We start from the raw sequence: 13,641 nt of genomic DNA on the forward strand, positions 1-13,641 counted from the left end.
CTTCAAACAAGTATTGAGTCATTATTTCTGAAGAACAAGCTCTGTCTTCTGACTTGAGATTTTATGATTGACGAGTCATCTGTTCTAAACAACAATTTGTTCTTGATAGTTGTGGACGAACGTCAAAACACTCCAACATTCAATTTAACATTTATTCAGCAAATCCGACAAACATTTGAGGCTTCTCTCTGCTTAGCTTTTCCGCCGCTCTTTTTACCGGGCCTCTTTAGAGTGTCGCTCATTAAATTAAAAGTAAATACAAAAGTTTTTCTGCGGTTTCCTTTCCGAAAAGTTGATTGAACTCGACATGCACATAAATATTCCCACGCCGTTACTGTAGTGATTTGTGTGTTTATTTACATTAGCAATAAAAAAGGCGGAACCATCTGTCATATCACTTTCACTAATTAGATTAACAAATTTGTTGATTCTGAATGCGTCGGTGACAGCAACGGGTGTAGTCCCTTCTTTCTCTCCTCTTCCCAAGCCTCCCTGGGGTGTAGGGATGCCGCAGTGGTGAGAGCACTCGCCTCCCACCAATGTGGCTCGGGTTCGATTCCCCGGGAAGGCTCGGCTCGGGAGGCTCGGCGTCATATGTGGGTTGAGTTTGTTGGTTCTCTACTCTGCACAGAGATGTTTTCTCCGGGTACTCCGGTTTCCCCTCTCCTCAAAAACCAACATTTGACTTGATTTGTGTTAATTGTTACTTTCAATTTGCAGTGTCCCCAATTAGTGCTTCAGCGCTAGAACGACTAGACACTTAAATAAAGTTCCTTTCCTTTCCTTTCCTCTTTCCTCTCCTCGGGAATCCAAAATCCCTGAATCTGATTGGCTAATCACGCGCTCGTAGCCGGTCCAGCTTTTTACGATACGGACCACGGTCCCAAATCTGTTCCGTACTGAAACTGTCGCAGCTAATTGAAAACGTTTTCACTACGGGGCGACACCTCTTAAAATGCAAATTTTCGCTTACTAACCGTTGCAAAGAGAAGGAAAAACATCAGCAGTGGAATAATAGGCCTGGTTATTCTTCAAAAAAGCGAGTATTCACATGATTTTGTTAACAACACTTTGCTGGTTTGCTGTTTTCAAGTTGCTGGTTTTCTTGACATGCCGTTTAACTAAAACGACTAACTGCCAGCAGAGAGCTCAAATAATGAGATATGAGGGCAGAGACAGATGTTTGAGTATTTTCCACTAAAATATTTCTTCTTGTTTAAAGAACTTTCGTTTCATTTTCAACAGAACAAATAATTTTAATACGTAGAGCATTATTCTCCTGTTTGTACGAATTTTTCAAACATCATTGTTTAGTTTGTTTAGCTCGTTTCTCTGTGCTTGCTATGGAATATAACAGTTTGTTTTTTTTTTTGTTTTGTTTTTTTTTTTTGCACCAGGAGATATTTGAAGTTCTGTTTTATCGTTATCTATCATTTTTCTCTGACCTTTGCGAACGGAGCACTTTTTTCAGTTATAAGTTAATTTCAACTGTGACAGTGCGACGTAGAGCGCATAGAAAGACTTTTTTCAAACCAGTATGCGTGGGTTTATTTTCAGAAAAAAAATAGCAGAAAAAATAATAACGTTATTCACCGGCTTAGGTCAGTCCGTATAGATATTTGCGGCCTCGGGCCGTACTCAAGACCTCGGGCACATTTTTTCCCTATACGGACCTCCCAGCAGGTGAATAACATATGTATATCCTCACAGCCGTACAACATACACAACCAGCCTTGCAGTATTATTTTGTTTTAAAGTTTGATTTCTGAAGCAACATTGCACCAATCGTACGTACCGCGCCTAACTTTGCCCGGAGTAACATACATCGATCAACTAGCCCCACAATAAAGAACTGCAACAATAATAACAGCATTTCCGAGTGATCGGTAACAGTTTCTTTAGTAAGAAGACGTTACGGAATCGTTGTATTTTTATGGAAGTATTTTTTTCTTCTAAACGATGCTACACACTCGATTGGGGGAGGAAAGAAGATGAAAGGAAGGGCATGAAGTTATTGCTTGGACGAAAAATCCATGACGATACAAATACAGTAGGGCTCATTTAACACGGCGACCAAATTGAACACGCTCGTGTTCGGATGCCTTGCGTATACAGACACTCGAGTCACAAAACACCCAACAATTTTGTTCTACTCCATCCAACGCAATTAACCACACAGCAACGACCAGAAGCTACCAAAGGCTAACTAGTTTAAGAATGAAATAATTTATATGCCGCATAATTTTTATGCAGCACGGGAGTTTGGGCTTTCAGATCTTTTAACTCGCGTTTTGCATATTTTATACTCTGCATTCATACGCTAAAATTTTAAGCCTGGAACCAATGGAAAAAGGAAAGGAAATGAAAGGAATGGAGCTTTATTTAAGTGGCTAGTCGTTATGGCGCTGGAGCAATAATTGGGGACACTGTAAACTGAAATGAAAGCAAATCAATTTCGATAAAAATCAAAGCTCAAAATTTTGCCAGTCAGGTGTTAAGCAAATACAATTTCAAATTCTGAAGAAAGGGATTTTTTATATCACAGGGGCACTTTAATTTTTTAATGGTTAAAAGAGGAAAAGTAGTCGTGCTGCACGTGTGGCAAGCGATTTAGTTTTGTTTTCTTTTGTTTTGTTTTGTTTTTCTTTTTTTTGTTTGTTTGTTATTCATTTTTCTTTCAAATACAATATTGCGCCACATTTAATTGCATTGTCCTGGTATGTGCTAATTGCGGAAATTGCAAGCTTTTTCAAAAGTGGCCGTCATTTCAGTATTCTCTAATTTAATTGAAAATTGAAACTTTCGCCCTCGTTCAACGTTAAAAGCTCTTTCGAAGCGAGTCCTAAATTGCCAATTTGCAACGAAACAAAGTGATACTAAAATAGCCGCTATTTTGGAGCAAAGTGTATGACGTGTTTCGCAGAGAGTGTCAATATTTATCTTTTTGAGTTTTTCCGACAGCCGCCGAGTAGCTTTAGCTGTCACGGAGTTAAGGCGGCTTTCGATCGAAAGGATCATATTGCAGAATGCTTAGCTCTTTCACCAAGCACAAGCTTTTGAAGATAACTTGAACGTGGAAGGAAATATTTGCAGATTTCTGTGAAAAGATCAGAAAGAAAGAAGATCATTGCTGAGACTACTCGGTGTTGGTTAAATTCAGACTTGAAGAAGAAATGGAAAAAGAAGAAAGTGCATTCATGTTAGTAAACTGTGTTGTCAACATTGTACTTGCTTTCACAGCGACCATTGGAAATGTGCTTGTGCTTTACGCAGTGTGGAGGAAGCCGACGCTTCGTTCACCCTCTATCCTATTACTATGTGGTCTGGCGTCAACTGATTTAGCTGTTGGTTTGATCGCACAACCTCTTTTTATAGCACGTAGCTTACTTAACTTGTACACTCGATCAGAGAGACTGAAAGTAACGTTTGAAAGAGGATCTAAGACCATTGCTTTCTCTCTCTGCGGAGTGTCCCTAGGCATGATTGCAGGAACCAGTCTTGACAGACTCATTGCCATTCTGAAGCCGCTGCAGTATCCAACCATTGTTACTGTTCGGAGAGTTACTTGTATTGTTCTAGCGATTTGGGCAGTTTGTGTAGTAGGAGGAACCATCCAGATTTGGGAGGAAAGAATTATATTACCTTTAATTGCCTCTTGGATATTCATCGGGTTTTGTGTTACCATTGCATGTCACGCGACCATTTTCAAAATTCTTCGGCGTCATCGAATAGAAATTCAAATTCAGGCACGAGCGTTTGAGGGAGCAAATGCCGCCGCACGTATGGCCAGCCTTCAAAAATCTGCCTTCAGTGCATTTATATTCTTCATTGTGCTCGCGATTTGTTACTTTCCTTATCTTCTTATTTACATAATTAATCTCGCCCGTGAAAGAAGAGAGGATCTTCTTGGCAGGTCTCTTGCCATCACAGTTGTCTTCATGAACTCGGCTTTAAATCCATTTTTATATGGTTGGAGAGTTCCTGAGCTAAGAAATGCAATGCTACAAGTGTTTCGTGCCAAGGGAGGAAGATAGACGAATTCTGTCGTTTGACCAAGTCAAACTAACTCGTAACTAAAAACTAGTACGAGAGTAAAAACGCTCTAGAACAAACACATAGCGATTTTTAGCTTGTCATGCAGGGAGTCTGTAAAATACAAACATTCACATTAACTCAACAGCGTTAAAAGCAGCTTAATTAAATGGAGGCATGCAACAAAGTAGCTACTATGAAATGGTATATGAAATGGAGCATATATGAACTGTGGATATGAAATCAAGTGAAGCAATGATCCTCGCAGTTATGAACGCAGTTTTTGGAATTACGTAAAGAAGCCTGAAAAATTCAGGACTTCAACGGGGTTTGAACCCATGACCTCCCTATACTGGTGCGACTCTCTAACCAACTGAGCTAACAAGCCACTGACGTTGGGAGCTGGTCATTTGTGAGTTCTAATGTTCCCGTGAGGAATGATCAACGATGAAATGCTATAGGAAATGGATCATGTATGAACTGCGCATATGAAATCAAGGGAAGCTATCTTCCTCGCAGTTATGAACGCAATTTTTGCAATTGCGTAAAGAACTCACAAATGACCAGCTCCCAATGTCAGTGGCTTCATAGCTCAGTTGGTTGGAGCGTGTCACCGGTGTCGCGAGGTCACGGGTTCAAACCCTGTTGAAATCCTGAAATTTTCAGGCTTCTTTACGCAATTGCAAAAATTGCGTTTATAACTGCGAGAATCATAGCTCTACTTAAACTAGCTACTGCAAAGCCACGTGGAATTTTATTGTACACAACGGAAGACAACTCCAGTTGATGACTAAAGCGGGATAATATCCTTCCACGGATCGAAGGGGAACCAAGGTTGTCCCTGTCAGGACCATACAGGAATACAAAAGACACGCAGGAGGACCTCCAAAGACATTAACCAATTTCATTCGCAATGAAACCGAATGTCTTTCCTTTCGTTTCTATTGGGCGCGTTTAACTATCCTTACACATGTTTAAACGTACATGGCTCATCGTCTTGTTTTTCGATCATGCAATTTCTTTAACAAGTAGGTTGAAATAATCATAATCAATCACTCGTCACCCACACTATTTTGTTGTTTTGGAAACGCAGGAAACGATATTATTCCATCCCTCGGAGAGTAGACACGCAATGAGTGATCAGTTTATTGGCGGTTTAATAAGTCTTTACTTATTCTTGTAGATATATTTTTTACTCGGACTGAAACATCTAGCTTTTTGCAATAGAGGACTTTTCGCGTGTTTACATAGCCTCATCAAAACACGAGGGGGAGTTGCGAGATTTCGAGACAGTTATGGAAACCCGAGAGGTGGTCAAGGGTTTGCATAATTGCCGAGAATTCTCCCAGCTCCCCGGGGTCTTTAGATGAGGCTATGTAAAAGAGGAAAAAAGTCCTCTATTCCGAGTGAACCATATTCCGGTCATTCCGTTCATTGTGTTATCAGAAGCAGAATAGTATTCCGTTCATTCCGAAAACGGAATAGGTCCCAAAAGAACACGAATACCGTCTATTCCGTGTATTCCTCTTCCGGAATAGCACCAAAAGAACACGCCTTAAAAGTTACCGGCGAAGACTCGTTCTTATATGCAGAGGGCGAATGTTTGGGTGTCATTGATGAAAAATAGACACGCAATGCGTACGTGTGGTAGAGCAGTAACACAGCGCTTTATTCCACATTGTCCACTGAGCTGCGTTTTGTCTTCCAAGAGATTCAAGTTGTCTTTACGTAATATGTAGCCCTAATAGTACACGATATTGTTTTGGTTTGGTAATTCATAATAGTGCCATGGTAGATGCCTTAGGTAAATAGCCCCTTGAGAAGTGGTGCCTGGGAAAATACTCAACCCAGAACGATTTAAGAAAATAAAATGGAATCGAGAACATTGGCTTCGAGGCAGACATGTTAATCATTTTCGAGTTCCTTAGAACTTCTTTTTCACCTCAAGGTTAAGGGTGCACTCTAAGCGTCTGGCGGGGTTAGTACCTGGATGGGAGACCACTTTGTGCCAGAAAATCTTTTGGAAAACAAATATTGATGCAAAAGTAAGTAAATATTGATACACAGCTTTTAGGAAGAGCAGAAGCAAGTTTTCAGGAAGTGACGAGCGAGAATGAAATATAATTTTTGGCATTAGCAACAACATTTGCGATGTGAAAACAACATACATCTTGAACAGAGAATATACAATATTACTTTTGGCGAGAACCATTCTGGAAGATTTTTGCTACGTTCAATTTTTTTATCGTACTTTTGGCTGCTCAAGTAAATCGCAAAATCGAAAGTGATATCGAATTCATCTGGCGCCGTTTTCATGTTACCTTTCACGTTTACTCGCAAAACAAGGGATACATCTGTGTCAAAATGATGGCAGAACCCGAGTTTTTGTTTTGTTACTTTGTTTTTTTCTCTTTCAATTAAGTGTTCTAAAGATTGACAAGAAATGTGCGAATGCAACACAAAGATCACATTAGCCCATCTCTTGAGGTTGACCATTGTTTCGGCAAAGTCCAAAATTTGCTTTCCTAGAAAAGGTTATTTATCACCAGGTAATTCCATCGTTTTGGAAATAGCAGCTGCTTTATTATTCATCAGCGTCACAAATACTTGCCAATTTTGGAGCTCATTTTGTTGAAACTAAAGCATGATTTCAACAGACCTGTTTATGTTCGTGAGTTATGCACGCGCTGCGGGCCTATTGTCACCTTACAATCTTATACTCATACAACCCGGTGACATAGTGTGTAGTGCACTTACACTTACAGCGCACTACCACAAAAAATATTCAAACAAATTTTATTTTAGAGAGTGTTTTCCCCACAGCTTTTTGAAGGACTCAAGTTGAGACATATGGCTAAAGATAAGTCGTCTCGTATTAATATTAATTGGTTGTTAATTGTGTTGCTTCGAATGTAAAGGCGGCATAGATTAAACTATTTTGCAATAGCTGGATATTCTGGAGTCCCCCGTTGAGTTCCATATTGCACTCTTTTATTCATAATACTGTCAAGTTGAGATTGTCGACAAAAGCACTATAGAAAAGATATGTTATATTTGAATGTGAGTTGATAAAGATAACCAGACGGGCTCACATTTTTCAATGGACTGTATAAACACAGAATATCAACACATGGAAAAATCACCTTTGCACTTACGTAGACTGTAAAATGACTCAAAGGGTACAGAGTGCGTTAAATGAAAAATATTCCTTATTACAATTCAAATGATAAGACTGGGGCTGTATAAGCACTCAGAAAAACTTAGCAAACACTCAATAAGTGTCGGAATAGCTTTCAATTGGAGATTGCTAGAATGTATATGTGATGCGTGGAACTAAAATCGAGACAAAAGAATAAAAGCCAGAGAGAAGATTTTGAATGTTTGAACAATTAAATGTCGACTACTATATATACCGCCCTCGTAATTGATCCTTGTCCATTTTTAAAGTAAAATGGATAGCAACAAAATGAGAGGATACGTAAACTTCGAGCACGGATTCGAGCCAGTATTCGAGCCAGGATTCGAGCCAGGATCCGAGCCAGGATTCGAGCTAGGATTCGAGCAAGGATTCCAGCCAGGATTCGAGCTACAATGATCTTTCTCCGCTATTTTTAACATGACATATCACATAACCAGGTTTTCTTTGTTTGTGTTTCCGCTTTCTAAAAGTAAGGTAAGGAAAGGTAAATTTTATTTCCTCAGGGTGGCCCACTCAGCCACGAGGCTGGAATTGAGAGGGGCCCTGGACTAAAATATAATACAAGTCACAAGTCATGTGGAGTGACGCGTAGGAAGCGAACTCTTGATTTTTTGGATAGCACCAAAGTTTATGTATTTATTCAAGTCGAGACTTGTCTTTTATGCCCGTTGTTCGTCCCAAGATCGGGACAGCAAACAAAAGGGCCATTCAAACTTTAACAACAGCGATTTGCACAGGCTCACCTCTACTTGCCCCCATCTTGACAAAAAGAAGAATCAAATCACGTGACCAAAATGGCGGTAAAAACCAAAGGCGCAAACAGTCTGGGCGCACAAAGGGAGGATTCTAGCTCGGATCGTGGGTCTATTCTTAGCTTATCTCAGAAAAGAGCCAATTCACCGTTGCTGTTGAGAGAAGTGCATAAAGGCAAAACGAGTTGCATCTCGGTAGCCTGGAAGTTAACAAATAATTTGCCCGTGTTTACACCTATACATCATTAACGTTTCATGTTTAACCGGAGAATTATTAGGGAAGCAGATGTTCGAAGGTGTAATAACTGTTGAGTTTTAACTCCCAGTTATCGAGTTCCGTAAGTATAAAATTTAAAAATGGTTTGCTTTAAAATCGGAAAATAACCAATTAACCATTGCTGTTGAGAAAAGTGTATGCCAGGCAAAACAAGATGCATCTCGGTAGCCTGAAAGTTAAGAAATAATTTGGCTGTGTTTAAACAACCAATACACCTATACATCACTAACGTTTGATGTTTAACCGGAGAATTATGGAAGCAGATGTTTGAAGGTGTAATAGCTGTTGAGTTTTATTTCCCACTTATTGAGTTCCATAAGTATAAAACTTAAAAATGGTTTACTTTAAAATCAGAAATAAACCAGATCACTGCTGCTGTGGAGAAAAGTGTATGCCAGGCAAAACAAGTTGCATCTCAGTAACCTCTTTTTGACGAAGTCGGCCCAACAAACGTGTCGAGATTAAGACCTCTCTTTAGCTCTGCCATCGAAAGAGGCAAAAAAAGTTTCAGTAAACTATTGAATTACGCTCTACGTGTTCCATATTAAAAAAAAAAAAAAAAAAAAAAAAAAAAACATCGACTCAATCAATGACAAATGCATGACATTTGAATATTCATTTCAGGACAACATCTGGAAAACTACGGCATTGACTTTAATTTGCTTAAAGACTATTCCACGAATTTGCAAAGACAACTGTGGTTCTCATCGCATGAAGCCAGACCACTTATTACAACTGACAACTCGCAACAAGTCCCTATAAGCTGGATACCAGTTCTTGAGATATTTAGCCGTCCATTGCATTGACAATTGTGATATTTGAAAGAAACTTCCTATTCCAGCTATCACTTCTGTACACGCAGAAAATGACAGTGTATTTAGATACTAAAACCCTCAAAAAGTCCACAGAAATATTGAAACTGGTTGTTTGCATTCCAAAAACCGTAAACCATAACTTGTAGGCGAAACACAAAGTTGAAGAGAAGTAAAAAGATGGTTATATCTTTTGTTTTGTCTTGTTTTGTTTGTTTTTTTATTTTTCTTTCAAATACAATTTCACGCCACATTTGATTACATTACCATGGTATGTGCTAATTCCGGAAAGTGAAAGCTTACAATACATCTTATTTAAAAGTGGCCGTCATTTCAGAATTCTCTAGTTTAATTACAAATTGACCCTTTCGCCCTCGTTCAACGTTAAACATCTTTCGACTTTTACGTTTAAAAGCGAGGCCAAAATGGCCAATTTGCAACGAAACAAAATAATACTAAAATGACGTGGTGTATGACGTGTTTTTCAGGGAGTGTCAATATTTATCTTTCTCAAAATTTCCGAAAGCGGCTGCATGACTAGCTTAAGCAGTCACGGAGTTAAGGCAGCTTTCGATAGAAAGGATCATATTGCAGACTGTTTAGCTCTTAAACCAAGCGTAAGCTTTTGAAAATAACTTGAACGTGAAAGAAAAGATTTGTAGATTTCCGTGAAAGTATCAGAAACAAAGAAGATCATTGCTGAGACTACTCGGTGTTGGTTAAATTCAGACTTGAAGAAAAGATGGAAAAAGAAGAAAGTACAATCATGTTAGTAAACTGTGTTGTAAACATTGTACTTGCTTTCACAGCGACCATTGGAAATATGCTTGTGCTGTACGCAGTGTGGAGAAAGCCGACGCTTCGTTCGCCCTCTATCCTTTTACTATGTGGTCTGGCGTCAACTGATTTAGCTGTTGGTTTGATCGCACAACCTCTTTTTATAGCACGTAGCTTTCTTAACTTGTACACTCCATCAGAGAGACTGAAAATAACGTTTGAAAGAGTCTCTAAGACCATTGCTTTCTCTCTCTGCGGAGTGTCCCTAGGCATAATTGCAGGAACCAGTCTTGACAGACTCATTGCCATTCTGAAGCCGCTGCAGTATCCCAGCATCGTTACTGTTAGGAGAGTTACTTGTATTGTTCTAACGATTTGGGCAGTTTGTGTAGTAGGAGGAACCATCCAGATTTGGGAGGAAAGAATTCGATTACCTTCAATTGCCTCTTGGATATTTATCGGGTTTTGTATCTCCGTTACATGTCACGCGACCATTTTCAAAATTGTTCGGCGTCATCGAATAGAAATTCAGAATCAGGCTCGCGCGTTTGAGGGAGCAAATGCCGCCGCAAGTATGGCCAGCCTTCACAAATCTGCCTTCAGTGCATTTATATTCTTTATTGTGCTCGCGATTTGCTACTCTCCTTATCTCCTTGTTTACATAATTAATTTAGCCCGTGAAAGAGGAGAGGATCTTCTTGGCAGGTCTCTTGCCAGCACAGTTGTCTTCATGAACTCGGCTTTAAATCCATTTTTATATGGTTGGAGAGTTCCTGAGTTAAGAAATGCAATGCTACAAGTGTTTCGTGCCAAGGAAGCAAGATCGACGAATTCCGTCGTTTGACTAAGTCAAACTAACTCGTAAATAAAAATTAGTACGAGAGTAAAAACCGTTTACAACAAACACGTAGCGGTTTTTAGGACTGGAGCTTGTCATGCAGGGAGTCTGTAAAATACAAAAAAATTCAAATTAACTCTACAGTCTTAAAAGCAGCTTATTTAAATGCAGGCAACAAAATAGCTAATATGAAATGGTATAAGAAATGGATCATATATGAACTACGGATATGAAATCAAGCAACGCTATGATCCTCGCAGTGATGAACGCAGTTTCTGTTTTCAGTGAAAAATTCAGGACTTAAACAGGGTTTGAACCCATGACCTCTCGATACCGGTGCGATTCTCTAACTAATTGAGCTATGAAGCCAATGACGTTGGGAGCTGGTCATTTGTGACTTCCAATGTTCCCGTGAGGAATGAATCAACGATGAAATGGTATATGAAATGGATCATATATAAACTGCGCATATAAAATCAAGTAAAGCTATGTTCCTCGCAATTATGAACGCAATTTTTAAAATTGCTTAAAGAACTCAAAAATCACCAGCTCCCAACGTCAGTGGCTTCATAGCTCAGTTGGTTAAAGCGTCGCACCGGTATTGCGAGTTCACGGGTTCAAACGTGCGAGGATCATAGCTCCACTTAAACTAGCTACTGCAAAGCCACGTGGAATTTTATTGTAGACTACGGAAGACAACTCCAGTTGATGACTAAAGCGGGATAATATCCTTTCTCCGATCGATGGGGAACCAAGGTTGTCCCTGTCAGGACCATAGAGGAATACAAAAGACACGCAGAAGGACCTCCAAAGACATTAACCAATTTCATTGGCAATGAAACCGACTGTCTTCCATTTCGTTTCTATTGGGCGCGTTTAACTATCCTTACGCATGGTCAAACGTACAAGGCTCATCGTCTTGTTTTTCGATCATGCAATTTCAAGTAAGTTGAAATAATCATATTCAATCACTCGTTAACCACACTATTTTGTTGTTTTGGAAACGAGATGTCGAAAAAACCCAGGAAACGATATTATTCCATCCCTCAGGTAGTAGACACGTAATGATTGATCATTTTATAGGCGGTTTAATTAGTCTTTACTTGTTCTTGTAGGTATATTGTTTATTCGGATTAAAAGATGTAGATTTTAGCAATAGAGGACCTTTTCCATTTTTACATAGCCTCATCAAAACACGAGGGGGAGTTGCGAGAATTCGAGACAGTTATGTAAACCCGAGACGTGGTCGAGGGTTTTCATAACTGCCGAGAATTCTCCCAGTTCCCCCCGGTGTCTAGAGGAGGGAAAAAAGTCCTCTATTCCGAGTGAATCGTATTCCGATTATTCCGTTCATTGTGTTATCGGGAGCAGCTCAATGGACAATGTGGAATAAAGCGCTGTGTTACTGCTCTACCACACGTACGCATTGCATGCCTACTTTTCATCAATGACACTATTCCGAAAGCGGAATAGGTCCCAAAAGAACACGAATACCGTCTACTCCGTGTATTCCTCTTGCGGAATCGCACCAAAAGAACGCGCCTTAAGAGTTCCCGGCGAAGACTTGTTCTTATATGCAGAGGCCGAATGTTTGGGTGTCATTGATGAAAAATAGACACGCAATGCGTATATGTGGTAGAGCAGTAACACAGCACTTTATGCCACATTGTCCACTGAGCTGCGTTTTGTCTTGCAAGAGATTCAAGTTGTCTTTGCGTAATATGTAGCCCTAATAGTACATGATTTTGTTTCGGTTTGGTAAATCATAATAGTGCCATGGTAGATGCCTTAGGTAAATAGCCCCTTGAGAAGTGGTGACTAGGAAAATACTCAACTCAGAACGATTGAAGAAAATTAAATGGAATATCGAAAACATTGGCTTCGAGGCAGACATGTTAATCATTTTCAAGTTCCCTTAGAACTTATTTTCGACTCAAGGTTAAGTGTGCACTCTAAGCGTCTGGGAGCTTTGTAAGACAAAAGTTCACTGAAATTAAACCCTGTCCGGCGGGGCTAGTACCTGGATGGGAGACCTCTTTGTGCCAGAAATTCTAGGTTAACGCTTAAAAATGCGAACTACTCAAGGTATAGCTTTAATAATTGTTAGCCTGCTTTTGGAAAACAAATATTGATGTAAAAGTAAGTAAATATTGATATACAGTTTTAAGGAAGAACACAAGGAAGTTTTCAGGAAGTGTCCATCAAGAATGAAATATTAGCCATCAGCAACAAAATTTGCGACATGAAAACATAATAAAATTTGAATCGCGAATATGAAAAGTTACCATCAGGGGTAAACATTTTCCGGGATTTTTGCCATGTTCAATTTTTCTATTGTACTTCTGGCTGCACAAGTAAATCGCAAAATCAAAAGTCACATCGAATTCAGAGGGCGCCGTGATCATATTACCTTACGTGTTTACTCGCGAAACAAAGGATACATCTGTGTCAAAATGATGGCAAGACACCGGGTTATTGTTTTTCTAAATTGAATTTGTTTTTTGTTTTAAATGTTTATGGTAGTTCACTTACAGTGCACTACCGCAAAAACCGATCGAAATCCACGGTCATTCGTACGTAAAAAGACACTTAATTTATCCGCTAACGATTTAGAAAGTTGTTTGAAAGTGTGGAATGAGGAGGGAAGGGTGAGAGTGATGACAACTCAAGACTAGTGAATTGTCAAGACTCCACTGACTGTCAAAGAAACACGAAATCGAACAACACAGAACTCACGTATCGGCAACGTCCACTTGACGTTAAACTATTCATCGCTAGATACATTTCTTTATCTATTTATTCTACAATCCTAATCTACGTGTAATCTTATACTACGTGCCTATTTCAAACGTTCAACTTATCTTGGGGTTGTTAAAAAATTATGGATAATGCAGCAGCTTGCCCTAATGTTCTGGCTCAAGTTGGATTTGTATTACAACAATAGGCAATCGTGA

At 39.4% G+C, this 13,641-nt stretch overlaps 2 protein-coding genes across 2 annotated transcripts; both read left to right on the forward strand.

Moving 5' to 3' along the window:
- Positions 1-3,173: 3,173 nt before the first annotated feature.
- LOC138010097 (melanocortin receptor 4-like) lies at positions 3,174-4,034 on the forward strand. Its single transcript, XM_068857054.1, has one exon. It carries the CDS (start codon positions 3,174-3,176, stop codon positions 4,032-4,034), a length of 861 nt encoding a protein of 286 aa, XP_068713155.1.
- A 5,720-nt stretch (positions 4,035-9,754) lies between these two features.
- Positions 9,755-12,001, forward strand: LOC138010671 (histamine H2 receptor-like). Its single transcript, XM_068857646.1, has one exon. The coding sequence runs from the start codon at positions 9,815-9,817 to the stop codon at positions 10,691-10,693; it is 879 nt and encodes a 292-aa protein (XP_068713747.1). The 5' UTR covers positions 9,755-9,814; the 3' UTR covers positions 10,694-12,001.
- Positions 12,002-13,641: the final 1,640 nt, after the last annotated feature.

The sequence above is a fragment of the Montipora foliosa genome, chromosome 7, assembly GCF_036669935.1.
Source record: "Montipora foliosa isolate CH-2021 chromosome 7, ASM3666993v2, whole genome shotgun sequence".
Taxonomy (NCBI): Eukaryota; Metazoa; Cnidaria; class Anthozoa; order Scleractinia; family Acroporidae; genus Montipora; species Montipora foliosa.